The following is a 23,992-nucleotide window of genomic DNA, read 5'->3' as shown; positions in this document are numbered from 1 at the left end:
AATTTGCTCTGTAAATCTTTACCCAAAAAAAAAAAAAAAAAAAAATGCTCTATAAGTGTATTGACGATCACAGCCATCAAGTAACAGTACTGGAAATCAGCCTGGGCTTTTGGGCCACCATGTGTTCCTGGACACTGTTTGCATATTCAGGAGCCTGTTCTGAATAGTGTCTGCCATCATCCTGACTGTCCCATGCATCCCCTAGGCGCTGGATACACCTGCCTGTTCTGACCAAAGCATGTCAGTGTACAAGTGAAAATGGCATGTTGTTGTAGGAATGACTTTCAGTTTCCTCTCATTTACTTATTTTGAAAATTCATTTATAAGAATGTGATGCTTTAAACCTATTTACAGGAACATGGTTTAGACTACCATGTATCAGCTCCTGTATTTGAATTGTTTTACTTTCATCTTGGCCACATCTCCTGACTTCTGACTTTGATCAAAAAGGGTTTATTTTATGCAGAGTTAATTGTTTGCATTCATGCAAATGTTTGTGGAGAAAGATGCAAAACTTTCTTGTGATGAGTGTGATATACCTTTATTACAGGCTCAGCAAAACAGTCCCTCTTCTACAGGATCTGGCAACACAGAGCATTCCTGCAGCTCCCAAAAACAGATTTCCATCCAGCACAGACAGACCCAGGTCAGTGGTGGGTAAGCAGAGGAGGGGATCTGCTTAGGAATCAGTGCTGACCGCATGTTATGTTTATGATTCCTGTCTGTCTTTTTATTCCTCTGACTTTACCTTAGTATTTGTGTATATTGTATTCATAACTTGCTTGGTGACTATTTAAAGTCCTTTGGAGGTGCTTTAACTTTTTGAGGCTTTTCTTTACCTTTCTTGTGTATTACAGTAGAAATGCTTGTGTGGTGTTGAGGAAAGAGCACACGCTTTAGAGGCCTTCAGGCTCTGCAACTGACACTTCATCTTTTTGGCTTCAGTTTTCTTGAGTATAAATCTTGTGTAAAATGTACCCGATTCTGATTATCTCTGACAGTGCATACGAAGTACTTGTTATTATTAGGACAGCACTTAAAGTAGGCTTTCAGTAAATGTGAATTCCCTACTTTATAAAAGTAGTTAGCTCTTACTTATTTGGCAAGACCTAACTAAACTTCTCTAAAATGTGATATACCAACATAATTTTCTTGTTAAATAGTCTTTAAAAATTCCTCTTAACTTAAGTAATGTTGCCAGGAGATTTGGAAGACAGCTACCTGGCCAGCTGACTGGAAGAGTTCCATATGTGTACCCATTCCATGGAGAGGTGATCCCACAGAATGTGGAAATTATTGAACAGTATCATTGATACCACACGGAAGTAAAATCTTACTGAAGATAATTCAAAAATGGTTGCAGCAGTATATTGACAGAGAACTTCTAGAAATGCAAGCAGGATTCAGAAGGGGATGTGGAGTGAGGAACATCATAGCTGATGTCAGATGGATCTTAGCTCAAAGCAGGGAATACCAGACAGATGTTTACTTGTGTTTTATAGACTATGCAAAGGCATTCAATTGTGTGGATCAAAACAAGTTGTGGATAACATTGAGAAGAATGGGAATTTCAGAACACTTGATTGTACTCATGAGGAGCCTGTATATAGAGTAGCAGGCTGTGATTCTAACAGAACAAGGGGACACTGCATGGTTTAAAATCAGGAAGGGAGCATGTCAGGGTTGTATCTTTTCATCATACTTGTTTAATCTGTATGCTGAACAAATTATCCAAGAAGCTGGACTACATGGAGAAGAATGTGACATCAGGACTAGAGGAAGACTCATTAACAACCTGCGATATGCAGATGACAAAGTGTTGCTTGCTGAAAGGAAGGATGACTTAGAGAACTTATTCATGAAGATTAAAGACTACAGTCTGCAGTATGGATTACACCTTAATATAAAGAAAAGAAAAACCCTCACAACTGGACCAAAAAGCAGCATCACAATAGATGAAAAAAAGATTGAAGTTGTCAAAGACTTCATATTTCTTGGTTCTACAGTCAACGCCAATGGAAGCAGCAGTCAAGACATCAAAAGACATGTTGCATTGGGCAAATCTGTTGCAAAAGACCTCTTCCAAGTGCTGAAGAGCAAAGATACCTCCTTGAAGACTAAGATGTGCCTAACCCAAGCCATGGTATTTTCAGTTGCCAGATATGCATGTGAGAGCTGGACAATGAAGGAAGTGAAGGAAGACCGAAGAAGATGCTTTTGAGTTGTGGTGTTGGTGAAGAATGCTGAAAGTACTGTGGACTGCTAAAAGAACTATAAATCTGTCCTGGAAGAAGTGCAGCCAGAATGCTCCTGGGAAGCAAGAATGACCAGCTTCATCTCACCCACTTTGGTCTTGTTATCAGAAGGGACCATTCTCTGGAAAAGGATGACATGCTTGGTAAAGTGGAAGGTCAACAAAAGAGGGAAGGCCCACAACAAGATGGATTGACATGGTGGCTTAGATAGTAGGGATCATGAGGCTGGCGCAGGACCAGACAGTGTTTTGTTCTGTGGTACACGAGGTTGCTATGAGTCAGAGACGACTTGACGGCACCTAACAACAACAGACAACAATATTGTGAAGGTGGAGAGATTATATCTGAAGAGGATATCCTCCGTTTTGTAGACTTCAGCTATCCAAATAATATACTATTTACTAATAGTTTAGTATACAAGTAGTGTTTCCTTGCAGCCTCTTTTGTACTATCTGTGTTGCCTTCAGTACAACATACTTTGTAACCTAGTAGAATTTGTTAACTCTCAGTGGCTTTAAGACCCTCAGGAGCAGATAAACTGCTTTTATCTAAGTCCTAGCTGTTTGGACAGTTGAACAGAATTTGATAGTTCAGTCTTCAGATAACTTCTCTCTTTTCTGATTTCTCCATGTTCCCACTAGATGGCATGTTTGTTCTGTAGAGACTTGAGTCATTTCTCCTGTGAAGTCTTTTTCTGTCCACGATGAATTTTGTTTTTCTGCATTACTCAGTGCATAGTAGTTTGAGAATTCATGCATTCTCATTCAACTCCAGAGTTAACATGTTTTTGAAGGTGCTGGTGTAACAAGATTTAAGGAACCTGGCTAATGCTCAAAGAATGGGATGGAAAAGACAAATTCTTGAGCCATGTGATTCCTGGCTTTTTGTGTTAACAAGTGCTTTTTCCAGAAGAGTAATGAGAAATATCTAACCATGTTAATATTTTGAAGTGAATCCTAAATTTGTTTTTCCTTTATCTCTGTAGTCTGACCTCACAATAGAAAAAATCTCTGCATTAGAAAACAGTAAGAATTCTGACTTAGAGAAGAAAGAAGGAAGAATAGATGATTTGTTACGAGTAAGTATTAAAATGTGGTAAGAGATTCTGTAACAAGAAGTGACTGATGTTACGTGTATTTGGATTGTGTTAGCAGCATAAAAATAATTACTAGAGCCAAATGGCAAAGTTAGGCCATTGATGTTTGGATATTTTCCACAAATCTGAAGCAATCTGAGTAGTAACCAGGGTCTACTTACATTCTGAGCATTAGCTTTAAATTGGAAAACTCTTGCAGTAGAAAATATTTAAATTAGTATTAGAGAAATAGACAGATGGCATGTTGTATTTCATTTGGAACTGTGAGAATAATTATGAAATGTTATTTCCTCATTCCAAAGGCATTATTTTGATGTCCTTGAATTTTAAAAATCATTTCACAAAAGACTTTTCAGCCCTGGTTTTACATCTTATACCATTTATAATCTATTTAACCCAAGTTTTTTGTGGTTACCAAAGAAACTTTTAAAATAGTATGGTGCAAGGAGAGGAGGGCGGAAAAAAAATTTACAGCCTTGGGGAAAAATAAATAGTGTGGTGCAGTTAATTACTTAATATGGCTCTTCTAGTCATGGACTTTGTGACTTCTACCAAATAACTGGGTGGAACTATTGCAAATGTAAGGTGCTTGTGGTCCACCAAAATGATTGGATAGCTTGTTAACAAGTAAATAAGGTACATGACACACTTGTGGGGGTGGGACCATCGGAATTAGGTATATGGAACCCTGATGTGGGCATTGATCACTTTTGCCATTGCACTAGGCTTCAAATGAGCCAATTCAGAGGTGAAAAGGGGGGAATCTCACTACCATCTAGAAAGATAAGCCAGGAGTGCAGTGCATCCTTGGACCCAGGGTCCTTGCGCTGAGATGACAAAGAGACAGCAGCAACAGAGGCAACAGAACCAAAAGCCCAGCATGAGACAGAGCGGGGGGCTTGCTGGCCCCCAGAACGAGAAGGCTAAGTGCCTTCAGGTAGGAGGCTTGCTGGTAGAACTGAGAGAGCTTTGTAACACTTGCCTGAGCAGGGCAGAGGCCAGGCCAAGGGCCACAGAGAGGGGTGCCTGTCGCACAGTTGAGAAGCAGCTGTCTTGATTGAAGAACTGTATCCTGAGTTGTTTCTGATCCTGAACTGTAACCTCTGTAACCTGTCACTTCACTAATGAGCTTCATACTCTTGAGTATTGTATGTGAGTTCTTTTTTGGCCATTGCAACGAATGTAAGATCCAGCAGAGAAGTAGAGAGTGCCTGGGAAGGACAGTTGGTGTCACAATTGTTTGTTTGTTTTTTTAAAAAAAAAAAAGTTGGAGAGTGGCAGTATGTCAGACCTTCACTCCATAGAGCAGTCAGCCTTGGGCTGCTGCCACTGGTGGTGCCTCTGTGCCCCTTCATGAAGTTAGAGGGGGTCAGATGCCACCCCACACCCTTATTTGCAAATAATTAGTCTGGAGTTAAAAAGATATCTCTTAAAATATAACATGGTGTTTTAAAAATAGAGTTTGAATATTCAATTTGAAATGATTGGCCTGTTCTTTAGAAAATGAAGAAGATATTTATTGTTTTCCTGCTATAACACCCTGTAAAATGGTAGTAGTAATAATAGCATCAGAACCTGTGTAACTTAAGGGAGGATAATGCAAATCAGGATCAGTCCAGGCTGATCACTATGAGGTGGAGGTTAGACACACCTCCACGCTCCAGCCTTTTTACCAATTTTGATACCAGCTGTCCCTCCCATGGCACTCGCTACTTCTCTTCTAGGTTTGATAATCCATTGCCTTAGCTACACAGAACTCAGGCCATACTTAGAGTTAAATGGTTTATTAAGGAAGCATCGGGATATAACTTGGGATCAGGATCAATAGGCTACAACTCAGGATTGGCATCAGGAAGCATATGGGCAAAGTCGCCCTTCAGTGCAGGACCGCTCTCTTAGCCCCCTTCTCTCAGGCTCCTCTTGGCCCTGCTATCTGTCACCATTGACTCTGCCGTAGGCCTCTTCTGGACCTGTCGGTACTGGCTCTGCTGCTGGGCTCCTTCTGGGCCTCTCACTGTCTTCAGTGTCATAGTCCTTGACCCGTGTTCCAGCTCTTTTAGGAGATTGTTCTCTCTTTCTTCTGCTGCTTTCTCTCAGAAAAACCTCTGTGATTTTGGCTGCTTATATATACAAACTCCTTGTTAGTTTTAAAGCATGGCCCTCTTAGTAGGGCCACAAACTGACCTCTAGGTGGACCACAAATACTTCATTTGCATAATCTGTTGACCAGTCCCTGCCAGATGCATTCCAGTCATACAAGTAGGCTGTAGCTCAGGACCAGACAAGAAGTATCAAAGCAAGTTATTTACAGTTTACCCAGGAAATGTCAGTCCACCTGGTCAAAAGTAACAAACCCCCGGCATAGAAAACTAGAGCAAAGGCTTAGGGGAAAATCTCTCAAGCTGTTTTTCCAAAGAACCAAGGCAATAGGCCACATAAAGGAATTTACTTCACTCTACACCTGTAATTCCATTAACTGAGATCAAACAATTTTTTGGAGCAGTTTGTAGTATACATACATATGTACATAAGCATATAAACATTGAAAATTTGCAGGTTAAACTGGCTAACATTTTTACCTACTGCAGTGATCACGAAGGTATAGGCTTATTCTTTCTTTGTACTAGTGCAGTAGTCTTCGTACCGGCTCCATGGAGCCCTGGAGGTTTTGTACAGGGGCCCTCTAGAGATACTGTGACTGGGCAGGATGGGGACAGCCGCCATGTTGTCATCAGTTTTTCCTTGCTGGTCTTGTGCATCAGATTTTGTTTGAATAAAGGGCTTTGTATAATAATAAAGATAATAAAAGTCATGATATTCATGATTATCTCTCCTCAAAAATACAGTACAAAATAGTGTGTTTTGACTCCCTTTTTAATATAAGACTTGGAATTCACCAAATATTTAAGCTGTAAGCCAGGTCTTTGTTAGTAAAATTATTATCATCATTACATTATTATTTTTAATATTGTGTGTCATATGAGAATAATTTCTTTTACAGGTGCTTTTATGACCAAATTTACAATAATTGATTACACATAAGTTTTTTAAACAGGTTTCAGAGTTCATTGGCATAGCTTTTTTTTTTTTTTTTTAAATCAGTTTTGTCTTGTTTCATCTCAATTGATTGGAAGACATTTTCAAGTACTTTTTATGTTTTCAAGAAGGATATGTCAGTGTTTTATTTTTTGTGCTCTTGCAGAGCTGAGAATTCTTTATCTTTCCTTTCCAAAGGCAGCATTGTGTGTAAGACTTTTGTGTCATAACCTGTTGGCCTTTTCCCACCCCTCAGGATATCTGTCTGTCTCTCTCATACACACACATTGGTACACATAACCCTTTAATTTTTCTGTCATTTAATGTTTTAGAGAAGTCTCTGACCAAAGGTATAAAACTATAATGTGTTTGCTGTGATGATTGTATTCTTATATTTTAAAAAAATTTGCCATATTTTATCTATCTATGTGCCTCTATTGTTTTTACTCTGAAAATCGGTGGTTATGTCTAATGGGGATAGTGGTGGTTCGGTGGTAGAAATTTCACCTTCCTTGTGGGGTAAAATCCCGACCAAACCTGTTGCTTTCAAGTTTATTCTGATTCTTAGTGACCCTGTAGGACAGAGAAGAACTTCCTAGGCTGGAAGTTTTTGCGAAAGCGGACTGACCTTTCTGTTAGCAGCCAAGAGCTTAACTATGGTACCACCAGGGTTTCTCCCATGTTGGTTACCTGGGCTCAGTTACCAGCCAGTCCACCTTTATGCAGCCACTGCCCATCTGTCATGAGAGGCTTGTGTGTTGCTATGATGCTGAACAGGTTTTGGTAGAGTTCCCAGACTAAGACAGACTGAGAAGAAAGGCCTGGCCATCTACTTGAAAAAATCAGCCAGTGAAGACTCCGTGGATCACAGTTGTCAGAGCTACAGCTGATCATAGGGTTGGCACAGGACAGTGTTTTTGTTTCCTTGTGCATGGGGTTGCTGTGAGTCAGGGCTGACTTGATGGCAGCAGAAAACAACAAGACATTTTAATTCTGAGAATATGTCGTTATATCTAATGGTTGCTTTTTTTCCCCCTCTTAAAAACTACTTTCTTCCCTGGTTCCTAACTCTTTTTTAGTAGGGTTGCCCTTCTTAATCTCAGTAAACATTCAGTTTTTTTGCCATATATTTTCTACTGTCACTTCTGCTGTTTACTGCAAGTGTTGTGAATTTCACTGTTATTTACATTTATGTTATACTTTTTTCCCTTACCCAGTTCACTTTCTTTTATTGTAGCAATTATGTGTAACAAAACATTTGCCATTTCAGCATTCTTCATGGTTCAATTCTGTAATTCACTTTTTATCCTATCCTATACATTCTTTAACAAGGAGCTCTGGGGGCACAGTGGTTAAAGAGCTTGGCTGCTAACCAAAAGGTCAGTGGTTCGAACGGACCAGCTGCTCCATGGGAGAAAGACGTGGCAGTCTGCTTCTGTAAAGATTTACAGCCTTAGAAACCCTGTGGGGAAGTTGTCCTCTGTTCTATAGGGCTGCTATGAGTCAGAATCAACTCAACAGCTATACTTTTGTTTTTGGTACATTCTTTACGGTTTTTGTCTATTTACTGGAAACAATGTCTTTTTCTGTGTTATGGAACAATATTCTAAAATACTGTTTTGGTTTCCATAAGAGATTGTTTTCAAGCTGATGTTTCCTTTTCTTACTTAGAAATATCCCTTAGGCCTGTTTAGTTTGGTTCCTTTTTCCCATCTTAGAATGAGGAGAGCCATGTTTTGAATCAGTGTTACAGGGTTGTTCTTATTCCTATTTTGACACCCCCCACACACACACACACACACCTGTATGCTGGTTGAATTGTCATCTAAGATTTATAATTGAATAGCTTGTAGGTATAAAAAGCTCTTAGCCCAAGTCCAGTATCTGGCTGGTTTTCATTTAGAGTGTCTCTGCTGGACTGAGAGAGAATCCAGATTCATCATCTCCCTTCTTCATTCCTTGACTCTCTTAAGATTGAGAAGATGTAGTATACAAAAATCTCAAATCCTAATTTAGTACTGCCTTTTTTTTCCCCCCAAATCTCTCTGCTTTCATTTTCTAGGAACCCATACAGCTCCCTCTACTCACCACTCTTCTCCATTATTTTCTGGAGGTGATAGCGTTCTTTGGATATAGAACAGTAGCAGTGGGGTGTATATGTCAGGAAAGAAGACACAGGAAGACAGCTGCCATTTTTTTCAAGTTGGTTAGAACTTGTGTTTGTTATCCGGACGGTACACAGTGGGCGAAAAACCATGGGTCCTTATGTCTCCTTTCAAGCAGATATAGCAGAAATGGGTCTACATTGAGTTTTTCAGCTGTGTTCCATTTTAGTGAGAAGTTAGAAAAAGGCTGCATCAGAAATTACTAGCCAGATGCAAGTTTATAGATGAACCTTCTAAAAGATATTAGTGAGAGAAATCACAACAATTTAGAGTTCTTAAAATTTTAAATAAGCTGCCAGAAGTTGGTTGATTCTCTACATTTGGTTATAGATTTCAAGGGAGTGTTCACTTTCCAAATGTGGATTGGATTTCACATACACATTACATAATCTTTGATTTGCTGATTCTTGACTATGGATTAGATTGTCCTATTTATTACCATTTGATAATGTGATCCATAGGACTCTGTAACAAAAACTAATAGGAAGAAATTATGCTTTTCGAGAAGGTAGAAACATTTGGAGATGAAACTGTTTCACGTGGCTCACTCTACAAATGAAACTGAAAAGCACCCAGAATTGAGTTTTCTGTATTACCTTCCATTTGTGCTTTTTACTATTTCAGAAATGCTTGTATCAGTTGATTGGGAAATACAAACACAAAACTTTTTTCACAGTCTAAGCAAGCTGTTATAAAATTAACATTTATTTATTTATTAGACATCTTTTGTATAACACAAAAAGAATAGTTCAGGAGTTGCAAGTCACAATTGACTTTGGGCTAGTGGTTCTTTCCTTCTCTGTTGTCATAGGAAGCTTGACTTTTTCACAGTATTTAGTCCATCCTGTGGGCTTCTGACAGCAATTGACTGTATGTTTACATTCTGGCATTCTTGAACCAAGAACCAAAGAGCTTGTATTTAACTTGTTAGTTAGTTCTTATGCAGGCATGGGGATGCCTGGTCTCTCTGGTAAGGACCATTTTTGTAAATTCAGGTTCCATTTTTAGAAATAAGAATCGAAGAATGAAAAACATACAGAACATTATGTGAGAGTTTTTTAAATATACAAATAAATATACATACTTACTTTTTGTATGTGTTTTAAACATCTCATTCACTGGAGGTTCTTTTCCTTTTGTTTTGTGACAGCTTAGGCATATGCAGTATACTAGGTTGAACCATAGCTGGCTTCTGAGAGCAGCAGCAGATGTCAGTGGGAAAACACGCTCACATCTTGTAATAGAATCCATGATTACTGCCCTAGATGATGAATTGTTATGAAAGGCTACAGGAATGAAGTATTTACCTTTTTAAAAAAAAAATAGAAAAGGAAAAGCTATGAATTCCTTTTATCTCTTTGCACTTTAATTTTCCTTTTGATGTAATAACAGATAGAAATTATTTTTCTGATTCCCTGGAAACTGCTTTCATGTTAATCTTTCTTCCTTGGAGTTAATTAAACAATTTTTTCCATTGAAGGCCAACTGTGATTTGAGACGGCAGATTGATGAACAGCAAAAGATGCTAGAGAAGTACAAGGAACGATTAAATAGATGTGTAACAATGAGCAAGAAACTCCTTATAGAAAAGGTTAGTGATGAATAGTGATGTGAACTTTCTGTTCCAAGATGCTTACTGTGTGTTGTCATTGTGGCTCCTTAGGAAATGATTCCTCATGGTTTGACAATTAGAGTTCTTTGCTTGCGTGAACACTGGATCATGCAGCCAGAATGAGTCCTTGGGATGTGTTCTCTGGTTGTGCATTGCTTTGACTGTGATATTGATTAAACAGAGACAGCTTCCCTTGGCTGAATTTATTTGGGTTGTTGCCCTCCTAAATTTTATATTCATCTTATCAATTGAATTGAGTATCCTTTTACTATTACAAACTTTTAGCAGTAGTTATGCTTGTTTCAAAGATGGTATTAAGAGTAATTTATATAATGATGTGATAAGTGCTTTGTTCTCTCAAAAAACAAGCTTGTCATATGGTTAATTGCAACTTGCCTTTAATAGTCGTTATTATTTCTTAAGATTGTATTCTTAAATTTTTTTGTTTATTTTTCATTCTATTTCTTAAAAGTTTTAAGATGACAATACTTCCTAATGAAATAATTAGAAGATTATAAGCTAGAGCTTTGAGGCAGACTGGTAGTTTCTTTTGCTGAACTCCGCAGAGTGCTGTTAAAAAGACAGGGAACACTCACAAAAGTGAAGTGGATTTTATTGAGGTTGAGGATACTAAAGAGAACTTTGCTTCATCCTCTGACTCAATTTTTATAGCAAGGAAATCTTTTCTCTGGTTTTATGAGTGAGAAATAATAAGGCATATGTTGATACAGAGAATTTATGTAGAATTTTAGCATTTACTTCCTGAAACCCTTTTAGGTCACTTCCTAAAGTCAGTATGTGTTCAGCCAGTTGTACTGATGCTGACCAGTATAGTACAGCAAATAAATAATGTCTTTGAGTTCTCATGGGAAAGTAATTTTCTGTTTGTTAGAGGTAGTACAAAGAACCTTGGTGGCAGGAACCCTTAAGTGCTCAGCTGCTAACCAAAAGGTTGGAGGTTCAAACCTGCCAGCTGCTCCATGGGAGAAAGATGGGGCAGTCTCCCTCTGTAAAGATTTACGGCCTTAGAAACCCCCCGGGGCTGTTCTACTCTGCCTTAAAGAGTCTCTGTCAGTCGGAATTGACTTGACAACAGACAGTGAGTTTGGTTTTGGTTAGAGGTAGTACATTATCAGATTTAGATTTTTTTTCTCAAAAGAATTGAAATAAATTTTAGTACTTAATAAGCTTTTTAAATACAGATTACTGTTGAGTATATGGGACCTGTGGTGGCATAGTGCCTAAGGCACTTGACTGCTAACCAGAAGGCTGGCGGTTCAAACCCAGAAGGAAGATTGGGCAATCTACTTCCATAGTGATACCGCCTCGAAAACCCAAGGAGGGGTTGCTATGAGTCAGGTCCGACTTGATGGCAGTGCGTTTGGTTTGGTTTTTGGTTGAGTATATGCTGTACTGTGTTGGAATATAAAGAAGCATAAACAAGTATGTAACTACAAATTAGGAGGAAATATTCACATTATCTCACAAGGGATTTATATTCATAATACATAAAATACTCCTATAATTTAGTAAGAGGACAAAGCATGTTAGAAATGAGCAAAAGACTTGAACAGACACTTGAAAAAGTGTATACAAAGAAGTACAAATTGCTAACCTGTTATATTAAAAAAAAAAAAGATGCTTAACATTATTATGCATCTGGGAAATAAGCTAAAACCATAATGAGATATCCTTACATGCCCAGGAGAATGACTAAAATTTAAAAAACTGATTGTGGTACAGCCAGATGTCTCATACTCTTGGGAGTATAAAACTTGGCAAAACTATTGGGCAGTTTCCTGTTAAGGTAAATGGCACATCTGCCCTGTGACTCAGCAGTTCTACTGGCATTTTTACCTAAGAGAAATGTAAGTATATGTCCACAAAAAGACCTGTATAAGAATATTCATAGTGCTTTTATTCATAGCAGCCAAAACCCAGAAATAGTCTTATCACCAGTTAAACATAAAAATGGGATATGTTTGGCTATTGAAATACTACACAGCACTGAAAAGGAATGTATTCCTCATATATACAACAACATGAATAGATCTAAAAAAAATACTGCTTTATGCAAAAGAAACATAAGATAAGCTCTTGCCCTAAAAAGGCAGCCTAGGTGGGGGAGATAAGACACATTCACAAATACAAGGAAACCTATTCAGATGAGTAGTGTACATAGTTATAAATTCCCTAAAGAAAATCAAAGATTACGTGATTTGTTAGAAAGCTACAAGGAAGAGAGAAAATGTGTACTAGACAAAGACAGCTGCATATTTAAATTGATATTTAATTAAATTAATTCAGTTAGAAATACTACACAGGACATCTAAAGTAAGTATATCCCGTGGAATCATCTTTTGGTACTTTGTTAATTTCATTCAGGTTTCTTATCACAATTTATGCTTTTATTTATGAATTAATCTATTCAATGATTATATCTCCCTCTAGACTGTACCAAAAAAAACCCAACTCTCTGCTGTGAAGTCGGACCCAACTCGTAGTGACCCCTCCTTGGGTTTTAGTGGTATCTCTACGGAAGTAGATTGCCCAGTCTTCCTTCCATGAAGCAGCTGATGGGTTTGAAGCGCCAGTCTTCTGGTTAGCAGTCAGATGCCTTAGGCACTATGCCACCAGAGCGCCTTCTCTAGACTATGTAATAAACACCAATTTTTTTCCCCTGATCTATACTTAGCACTCTGCAGTCCCAGGCACAAAATTGTTTTTTAGTTAATGTATGTTGAATGAATGATGTGCTCAAGAATCAGGAGTATATAAGCTGCCTTGAAGTAAGGAATTCTGTGAGAAAGTAGACATAATCCTCTAGTTTATGGAGGACCTTTTTAAGTCAGGATCTGGAGTTTGACAGCAAATAGCCACGGAAAGTTTGGAGCATTCAACTGGAAGTATGCAAAGTGGAGTTTTGAAAAGATGAATTGGCAATGGATCTCTAGAGCATACTGGATGGAGAAGAAACAGAAAATAGGGAAGCATCTTAGGAATTAGGTATTAACATGTAGTCTAAATATGAGGTGCTTAGATGTACCCTGCTGGTACAGTGTTTAACACTGAACTGCTAATCAAAAGGTCATGCTTCATACCCACCAGCCACTCCACAAAAGAATATGTGGCAGTCTGCTTCCGTAGAGATTTACAGCCTTGGAAACCCTGTAGGGCCATTCTACTCTGTCCTGTATGGTCTCTATGAGTTGGAATTGATTCATTGGCAGTGAGTTTGGTTTTCAGTGGGTTAGTTTAAACTAAGATAAGAGGCAAGCAGATGAGAGAAACGTTAACAAAGGAAAAACCTTCAGATCTTTAGTTATCCTGCTGTGTTGCTCTACTTGAATAGGGAAGGTGTATCATCCAAAGAGTCATTATGGACTTTTCTGAGATGTGTCATTTTTCCCAGTAGTTTTTCTGATACTCTTCAAATTTGAGTTTCTGAAAAGTGCATTTTTCCATTTTAATCAGTATTGAATTTATTTTATTTATTTTTTCCTTTTTTTATCCTTTTCCCCTAAGTCTAAACAAGAGAAGATGGCATGTAGAGATAAGAGTATGCAAGATCGTTTGAGATTGGGTCATTTTACCACTGTCCGACATGGGGCCTCTTTCACTGAACAATGGACAGATGGTTATGCTTTCCAGAACCTTATCAAGTAAGTGAATTTTCATGATTAAATGGAGAATTGAAAAATTGATGTGGACTGTTTTTAATTTTCTATAATCATTGTTACTAATAACCTTTTCATTCAATGTTAGTTGCTACATGTGTAAAGAAATGTAGAAAACAAGGTCAAGTCCTAAAAAAAATGACACATGTAATCAGAGGAATGAAAAAAGTTCTGCACTAAAACTTTTAAAACATCAGAATTGTTGAAGCTAAGGAAGAAAAATCTAGGGTTTGACTTTCTTTTTTTTTTTTTTTAAACTGTGTAATGGGTTTTCATGAGGAGCCTGCTGAGCGTTTATTCTGGACCCACAGAAAAATGAAATGGGTAAGGACCTAAGAGTTACCTGAGCTACATATAAAACAATGTAAATAAAGCCACAGAAGAAATGTATAGGACCTGCCCCTGAGACTCTTGAAGAGGAGGTAGTCTAGTCGTCAGAGATAGTCACTTTCTTGAAGATGGAGTAGCTCCACCACCCGTGTCTGCCCACAGCTTGCAGTCTGGAGCACTCTTATTTTTCATAACTTTTGGTTTGAAATATTGAAGTACTTACTCCCAGGAGGGAATAAACATTTAAAATCCTAAAATTCCAATGATGTAAATAGCTACATTTATCTCAGAATTAAACAACAACAACAAAATCTTCAGGTTATAGTCATTTTTGGTCTATCTTATTTTGATTCGTTAGTAAGATCACTTCCATTTGAGACTAATGGGCCATTATCTTTTTATTATGGGCTCTCATATTTTTTATTTTCTTTCTATTAATTTTCGTTGAGACTATGCACAGCAGAATTTACACTACAAAATTTCTACATGTACAATTCCATGATTGATTACATTCTTCAAGTTGTGCGACCATTCTCACCCTCCTTTTCCAAATTATTCCTCCCCTACTAATATAAACTCATTGCCCCCTAAGTTTCCTGTCTAATCTTTTGAGTTGCTGTTGTGATTTGATCCCATATAGATAATTCTTAAAGTAGCACAGTGTTCAAGGCAAACATTCTTTACTAGTTAAGCTAAACTATTGTTTGGTTTTAAGAAGACTTCAGGGGATGTTTTTGGTTTTACATTTAAAGATTATCTCAGGGCAATAACTTTAGGGGCTCATCCAGCCTCCATAATTCCAGGATGTCTGGATTCCATGAGAATTTTAAATTCTGTTTTGTATTTTCCCCCTTTTGAACAGGATTCTTTGATCAAATGTTCAGTAACAGTAGCAGTCATGATCTAGTTCTTTTGGTCTCATGGCAGAGGAGGCAGTTATTTATGAGGCAATTAGCCACACGTTCCATTTCCTAGTCTTACACTTTTGATCTGTAGATCACAGTGAGTTAGACGGTTCCATGGACTGTCTTTCCTGCCTGGTTCTCCTTGCTGAAATAGCTTACTAAACATTAATGGGGGACTGTGAGACTGCTTTTGAATAGTAATGAAACATATAAATAAATAACAAACTTATGACTGAAAGAAAAGCACAAATACTGATGTTATTAGTCATTGTGTTAAATGTGAAACATTAGCCAACACCTAGTTTAGGTGTGTTTTTACCTCAGAAGTATCCATTATTTTGGTATGAGAAGGGGTGTTAAGTCAAAAATGGAATATACTGGAAGGAAAACAAAGAATTTTGAGTTAGGCTGTATGTCACAGGCTCAGAGCAGCATCCATCTGAGCTCTAAGGAGAGGTAGCTGATGGTAGCAGAAGTGCAGCTGGGCACTGTGAGCAGCAGCGACCCAGAGGCTGTGTGGTGGTCTTTCCACACACCCTGCCCATAACGTGCACGTAGCCCGGGGAGTGCATGCTGGACGTTTTCCACATTTGTTTGAATGGACTCAGAAGAAGGCATAACTTAGATCTCCATTACTGGCCAAAGCCACCTGATTAGTACTCAGACTGCGTCCCAGAGGTGACAGGTACTGTGCAGCTTTTGTCAGCGATGACTCCTTCAATGGAATCTTGTTAGAATTGGACTCAAAAGATAGGTTTGTATTTAGATATAAAATGTAATCAGTTTTAAGTAGGAATTAAAATTTTTGCTCAGAGTTGCTATGTTTCACCTTTGTACTCTTGAAGCAGCCTGATGCCTAGAAGGTTCTGGAAAACACAGAGTACTGAATGATTGCTTGGCTGTCGAGCCATCCAATCAGAGAAGTTGGGACTCTTTAAATGAGCTGCCTAACCAGGATTGTTCTTTCAAGGTAGACAGAAATTTGTTTCATGGGTTAAGTCCTGCAGATGGTAGGGTGTCCATGTCTTCTCTTGGGAAGCTTTTTTTTGGCTGATACCTGTTAACTATAGGTATTTTACTTCCTAAAGTTTTATTTTAATAGATTAATTCCCTGTCTCTTAATTTCAGTGCAGAAATTGAAATTCTTTAGTTGGAAAGACTGCTAATAGCCTCACAAATGACCACTTGGTGGGTGAGGTGAGTTGGTGAGGCAGCAGTGCTAGGTTTACAGGAAGTGACAAATGTCAAGACATTAAAAAATTTAGTCAGATCATCAAATACAGCTTCAACAGATGCCTCAGCACAGTTTCTTTGTTTGTACTTTGTTCCCTGGCTGTCTTTTCAAGAATGATCTTTATCATATCTCTAAATAGTAGATACACCTCTAATAAGAGGATCATATGAGAGTTGTAGTATTTTTTATTAGTAGTAGTAGTTTTTCCTTTCTAAATAACTTTTCCTTTCCAAAGTGGTGGTGAACCCTTTTTAAAAAAGTAGTTTATTTCAGAGTTCTGAGAAAATTATGTTAAATATTAGTCATTTCACTATTTTTTTTATTTAAATAAGCCCCAAGTGCTTGATAGCAAGACAATAAAAATTCTTTGCTAAGATTTTGTTTGTATTAAAATGAACAGCATTAATGTACTGAGTTTGAACTATATATAAAATAGAGGTCATTTAAGATAGGGGTTATCAGAGGAAGTAAATGAAACTTCCTAGCATTGTGATGTTAATCTAGGTATTTATTCCGGTGTGTGAGGAATTACAGAATCCCAGTTTAAAGCAGTTTCTTATGAACCATCAAATTCTCCACCACATCATTCTGAATGAGACAACACATTTTGTTCAGTGTGTATAACATCTCCCTTGGATAGTCTGCACAGTTGCACAGATCCTGACATAGTAAGTTGATATGCGTAGACCACTGCTGAAAACGTTGGGGTTAAAATACATGCATGTGTCTCTTAGAACCTGTCCTGCTAGTTAGTTATAGTTTGATTGGAGTTTGGAAAACAGTTTTGCAGTTGCAAGTGCCTAACTAAGACTACTTGTCTGCTTTTCATTTGCAAGCAAAGCTTTTTGGAGAGGGTGACTTGAGGGAAATAAATAAATCAGATATCATGACTTCTGTGAAAAATAGAATAACTCCCTGGGTGATGAAGGGTGAGCACACACTAAAACTGATGTGAGGCAAGAACTGTTTAAGGCTCTGCTCTCTGAAAGCCACTGTGGAGGTGCTAGGGAGTCTAAGGGCTGATAAGAAATGATTCCTGTTCTAAGAGAAGTTCCCATTTATGGACATATGCATATTCTGTATTCCCAAAATGAACCTAAATGAAGTGCATCTGATGACTTTATTCTGAAGTGTAAACAATTTCATTAACAGTTTCAAGAACATTAATAATTAATGTGGGAATCCTGATAACATACAAATACACACATTTGTATAGGGCAGTTGTATTTGTCCTATAGCTATGTTAAAAAATTTTTGACCACTTTTCCTCTGTCCAACATCTTTTATATCTCTAGGCAACAGGAAAGGATAAATTCGCAGAGGGAAGAAATAGAAAGACAACGGAAAATGTTAGCAAAGCGGAAACCTCCTGCCATGGGACAGGCCCCTCCAGCAACCAATGAGCAGAAACAGCGGAAAAGCAAGACCAATGGAGCTGAAAACGAAACGTATGTTCCTTGTTAGTGTGAACCGTGAGACACGACACCTGTCCCCAAAAGACAAGTGTACTATTGAATGCCACTGTGACAAAAAATTACAAATATTGGATGTTTCTAGGGTTTAAGCTTTCTTTTTAGTTCCATCATTGGATTTGCTCTACTCATACAAAAGACAGTGAGGTTCAGTTTAGTGGTTTCTCATTTAGGGAGTTTCAAATGAGAGAGATGTCACGTCACTTAACTTGACATTGTGATCTTTGGCCACTCTTACAGCAAATGTTATGTCATTGTTGTGTTCAAACTGTATCATTGCTTATGTGTGACTCTAGGTTATGATACATTGGAATTGTCTTGTGGGGATTGCCTGGCTTCTGTTTTCAGACTGAAGAACACAGAATACTAAGAATGTGTACTGAGGAGCATTACACTGCTTACTGGTTTAAAGAACACTTAGGCAACAGTCACAAACTGTTAGCCAGAAAAGAAAATCTGTTACTTTAGGAAAAGGACATTTTCCCAATAAGCCTTATCTTGACATCACCAGAATTTTTTCCTGTTTTGAGCACTTTAGGAAAACTCCAGTACCCTAACTTGCACTGCAGTCGTCTTTTTTCATCGCTGGTCCACAATTCCTACGTGGTTCAGTAGACCAAGGGTAGAAACCCTGGGCACTGGTACCTTCCTTCTCCACCCTCACCCTGTGTAGATTTGCCTGATGAATTTTTACACTCCTGCTCTTCTGAAAAATCTTCTATAGAACCAACCAAACCAAACCCACTGCCATCAAGTAGATTTGTACTGTAGCTACTCCATAGAGTTTTTAGGACTATAAACCTTTATAGAAGCAGATTACCTCATCTTTGTTCCATGGAGCCACTGGTGGGTTTGAACTGCTGACTTTCTGATTAGCAGCCTAATACCTAAAACACAATGCTACCAGAGTCTCTTTCTCTAGAAACGAGTTGGCATACCAGATAGTATGAATACTTTTGGCTTTGTAGTCCGCACTGTCTGTCTTGTTAACTACCCAACTCTATTGTAGCCTGAAAGCAGCCATAGGAAATGTGCAATTTACAAAAACAGGCTTTGGGCCAGATGGCCCACAGGCTATAGTTTGCTAAGGAGGCAGGAACTACCAGACAGATATGGTGTGGGAAGTGAAACCCATCTGTCACTTGTTACTGTTGTTCGCTGCTCTTGAGTCGGCCCCTGGCTCATGGTGACACCATGCACAATAGGATGCAATGCTGCCCGGTCCTTCACCATCCCCATGGTCAGTAGTAGACTGGAACATTTTGATCCATAGACTCTTTTCATTGGCAGAGTTTCGGAGGTGGATTGCCAGGCCTTTCTTCCTAGACCATCTTAGTCTGGAAGCTCTGCTGAAGCCTGTTCAGTCTCATAGCAACAAATAACCCACCACTGACAGATGGATGGAGGCTGGGCATGAGGAACATTAGTCAAGGATTGAACTTACCTCTCCTGCATGGAAGGCAGCAGTTCTACCCCTGAACCACTACTGCCTCCATCACTGTCACTTACCTGTTTGAAATATTCCTGATGTATACCTCAGAGGCATTTCAGATAGTAAGAGGCTTTCAAATTGAAAGTGAAAAAAAGTATAGCGTAGTGCCTAAGGCACTTGAACACTTGACTGCTAACCGGAAGGCTGGTGGTTCAAACCCACCAGCCACTCCTCTGAAGGAAGGTTGCGCAATCTACTTCTGTAGTGATACCGCCTCAGAAACCCAAGGAGGGGTTGCTGTGAGTCAGGTCTGACTCGACAGCACATAACAACAACAACAAGGTAACAGTATAGACAAGCCCTAAAGAACTGATGGAAGCCATAAAGTTGGTTCCTGAATTGGGTGTTTGAAATTTAAAATATGTTTTTTCATAGAAATGACTGTTGATATTATAATCAATTTATCTATAGTGGCTACAGTGGTTTTTCAAGGACAAAATTTTTCTAAAGCTATCTTTATGAATTTTTAAATGCAAATAAGTTCTAGGTCTAAAGATATCCACAAATAGAAGATAAAATAATGTATAATTAATTGATAAATATATATTTTTTGTGTTTTCATAGCCATTAACCAAAACATAACTAATCCATAATCCACTTCAAGTATCGTAACACTTGTGTTACATCATTGTTAAAAGTCTACAGCAGCCCGGAAATACATCTTCCTTCATTCCAGTGAGAAAGGCGGCTTAACACCAACCTCTACCCCATACATGCCTAATGTGTGATGGGGAGCCTTTTGTCTACATTTGAAAGATTCTCCAGGTGAATGTTGTACACAGTGTCTTCTTTCACAATGCCAGTATTTATTTTATGAAGGGGCTCTTCCTCTAGTATTACTTGAGAATTATTAAATGCTAATACATAAAACCATTGGCTTAGAGTGATAAAGAGGACCTAGGTTGTTTCCTTGCCACAGAACAAGAATTAGAATTTAGTCTAGGCCAGTAGCGTGTCAGTGAGCATTGGACATCAGAGGTCCTGTGTAAAATCCAAGCTGGAAGGCCTTCCATCCAGTTTTCAATTAGAATATCTGTGATTTGGCTCGTGCCTCTGGCCATACCCAAAAACAGAGGCCTCTGGAGTCTTTGAGCGAGTCATGTTACTCTTTTCAGGTTTTGAACTTGTTTCAGGCAGTGCTTAGCTATAATTTCTTTTTCGTTTCTCCCACATTTTCACTGGTATGAAATGTTGTTGTTAGGTGCCTTCAAGTCGACCCCGACTCATGGTACTCCCCCTCCTTGGGTTTCCGAGGTGGTATCACTACAGAACTAGATTGCCCAGCCTTCCTTCCGTGGAGTGGCTGGTGGGTTTAAACCACCAGCCTTCTGGTTAGCAGTCAAATGCCTTAGGCACTATGCTACCAGAGCTCCTGGTATGAAATGGAGGAATGGATGTAAGTAATCCTGCAGCTGTGAAGAGATAAGTATAACGGCTGTAGTTGGGTGTGTTTCTTTCTTGAGTCAGACCTCAAAGGTTTCATTTTATAGTCCTTTCTGGTTAATAGGATAACTAAACCAAACCAAACTCACTGCCATCAAGTCGATTCCGACTCATAGCAAACCCGCATTAGGTTTCTGAGGCTGTAATTTTTTTTTTTTTTTTTTTTTTGTTTTGGGTGAAAGTTTACAGAGCAAATTCATTTTCCATACAGCAGTTAATAAACATTTTGTTTCATGACATTGAGTGCAATTCCCCACAATGTAATAGCTCTCTTCCCACTTCCCACCATAGTTACCTCTTCTCTGTGTCTTTCCCTCCTATGCACTTCCACCCCCCAAGCTGTCTGCCTATGCAAACACTGCCCTTCTGTTCTCCTGATCGCTCCAAGGAGTGTATCTACCTGATGTAAATGATCACCCGATATGCCTGTCCGTTGTTTGGCTGTAACCCATAGTAGTGAGTTCAGTTCCAGACCTGAAGGGTAACTAGGGGCCATAGTCTCAGGGGTCTCATCAGATAAGCAAACCCAGTCTTTTTCTGTGATTTTGAGTTTCGTTCCACATCGTTCTCCTACTCTGTCCAGGATCTCCTGTACTGATCCCCCTCCGAGTGGTTGACAGTGGTAGCCAGGTGCCATCTAGTTCTTCTGGTCTCATGGTCATACAGGCTGAGGATCGCATGGTCTGCCAGTCCCTTGGACTAATTGTTTCCATGCATCTTGGTTTTCTTCATTCTTTGCTCTGGATAAAGGAGAGACCCATCGTTGCATCTAGATGGCTTCTTGCAAGCTGTTAAGACCCCAGTCTCTGCTCACCAAAGTGGAATGTAGAACAGTGTTTTTGTGTAGTATATTATACCAATTGAGCTTGATGTCCCCTGCGACCATGGTCTCGAGCCCACAGGTCTGAGTATTTGCTCCCTCAGAGTAGCTGGCTGTGGCCAAGAAGTCACCACAACCTTGTCGCTTGTCAGCTTTATTATACACGCAGACATTCTTACAGCACATACAAATACTCATGTAGAAACATCACGTGCCAACCCTTACATGGTCATGGGCACACTCCCCCCTGTCAAGACATAATTGACCATTCAGCCTGTCTGCCCATCTGTCCACCCATAGATCAATGCTTGCCATCACTGACAGCAGAGTACTGAATGTGCAGAAGGGTTGATCTTTGTTGTCTGTACCTCCTGTCTACCTCTCTCTGTCTTCCTCTTCTTCCCTGCCACCGTGTTGATCACTCACTTTTAGTACATTGCCCTTCCCTTCACCCAAATCAATACTTGTCTCTTCCTATCTAGCTGTGTTCCTTCCCCCCCTTCCCATCCCTGGTAACCAACAAAGAAAGTTCTTTCCATATGTAAACCTTTCCTTGGTTATTTACAATAGTGAACTAATACAATATTTCTTCTGTGATTGACTTACTTCACTCAGCATAATGTCCTCCAAGTTCATCCATGTTATGCTTTGTTATACAGATTCTGTGTAATTCTTCAGTGTGGCATAGTATTCCGTTGTGTTTATGTATCATAAATCATTCTTCGGTTTATTGGGGACTTAGGTTGTTTCCATCTCTTTGCCATTGTGAATAGTGCCATTGGGTTTCCAAGACTGTAAATCTTTACAGCAGTAGATTGCCCCATTCTCCTTCCATGGAGCGACTGGTGGGTTTGAACCACTGACTTTCTGGTTAGTAGCCAAATGCCTTATCCACTACACCACCAGAGCTCCTTGGTTGATAAGATAGTGATTTCTTATTTTCTCCTGCCATTGAGACTACCTCTAAACAGTGAGTTTTAGAACTTTCTTGTATAGTATATGTGTCTGGTTCTAGAATATGAAGAGGGTATTTGATGGAGAAGTAAGGTATTATTTCTGCCATGCGCATTCTTGAGATAAAAGAATGACATCAGGGTAGATGGGACCTGAAGTGAGTGATAATCCATTGGGTCAGCCCTTTGAGAATTGTGTCCAAATAGCATTTTACAATTCATAGAATTTTTTCTTCATTCTCATTTAATAGTCACAATAGCTTTGTTAGATTTCTGTTACTGCTTGCTGTGTTTTAAGGAAACTGGGAGTAAGAGGTTAAAGTTGCTCGCCCAAGGTCACGTAGCTAGTGGCCACGTTGTGCTTTTTGAATCCTAGTCCTCAGACTCCGAATCCTGACTCTTTCCACTATGTTGTTTATTATGATACTAAGGACTAAGAGTTATCAGCAATAATGAAATCCACTGGCTTTTTGTTTTGCCCTTTAAAATTTTTCAGTCATAATTTTTTTGATCTTGAACTCTCTTAAGTGTTCTCATCTGAGTAATATAAAGTATGGGACAAAATCCATTTCACGAATAATGTAAAAATATGGCTCGATTATTTTTCCCATTTTTTGCAAATTGGCCTTCTGGCTTTGAAGACCTTCTTTTACATCACATCTGATAAATCACAAGGTTTTCTTGTCAGAGGAGTGCAAGATAACATGTCTTTTAGTCATTGTAAGAGACCAAATATGCTGGATAGCATGCTTGGGCCTTTCTCTTTAAATAGGCACATCATGATTTCAGATACTTACTGAAAATCTGACCATTATTTTCCAGGTTAACATTAGCAGAATACCATGAACAAGAAGAAATCTTCAAACTCAGATTAGGTCATCTTAAAAAGGTAAGTAAATGAAAAATAAATGTCTGGAGAAAGGCAATTTTTAGTTTAAATTTGGTTTTTAAGAGTCATTTGACCAAATGTAATAGTAACATCACATAGTCGCAGAAACCTTGAGTCTGTCACTATCACATCTTGTATTCTAATGGGGAACTTCATGTCTTTTGATTTTAGAGTCAACTCTCATCACCAGTGAGAGTACTTTTTCTCTGTTGCTAGGTATCATAAGACTTCACGACGAGTTATAGTAAAAATGAAGTGTACAGCAAGAGCAGATAGGTTTGAAATTGATGTTGAATTGTTGTGATATTTTTGAATCACATAGCAGCTCTTATATCATGGCTTAAGTAGCCAAGAAGACAAGTTCTTATACTGTATTCTAATGCAAAGATCTACACAGAATTTGTTAAGCAGTGTCTTAAAGGTGGGTAGTACATCACTTAAATTCAGCACCCTGTACATTGTAGGGGTGCTGTGTAGTGATGGTGGTCTACATTGTAGGGGTGCTGTTGTGATGGCTGTCTACATTGTAGGGGTGCTATTATAGTGATGGGAACTCTGGTAGCATAGTGCCTAAGGCACTTGACTGCTAACCAGAAGGCTGGTGGTTCAACCC

General features: G+C 38.7%; 1 protein-coding gene across 1 annotated transcript in view; it reads left to right on the top strand.

Moving 5' to 3' along the window:
- Positions 1-23,992, top strand: part of TLK2 (tousled like kinase 2) — a 146,168-nt gene that overhangs the window by 95,690 nt on the left and 26,486 nt on the right. The window contains exons 7-12 of the mRNA XM_007959750.2: positions 551-646; positions 3,241-3,333; positions 10,033-10,143; positions 13,690-13,826; positions 17,606-17,758; positions 23,313-23,379. Coding sequence (XP_007957941.2) covers positions 551-646; positions 3,241-3,333; positions 10,033-10,143; positions 13,690-13,826; positions 17,606-17,758; positions 23,313-23,379 — 657 coding nt within the window. The remainder of the gene's footprint in view (positions 1-550; positions 647-3,240; positions 3,334-10,032; positions 10,144-13,689; positions 13,827-17,605; positions 17,759-23,312; positions 23,380-23,992) is intronic.

The sequence above is a fragment of the Orycteropus afer genome, unplaced genomic scaffold, assembly GCF_000298275.1.
Source record: "Orycteropus afer afer isolate SDZICR_OR568_19922 unplaced genomic scaffold, OryAfe1.0 scaffold00018, whole genome shotgun sequence".
Taxonomy (NCBI): Eukaryota; Metazoa; Chordata; class Mammalia; order Tubulidentata; family Orycteropodidae; genus Orycteropus; species Orycteropus afer.
Note: the sequence above shows the minus strand (reverse complement) of the source record. Positions and strands in the feature narration are given on the sequence as shown.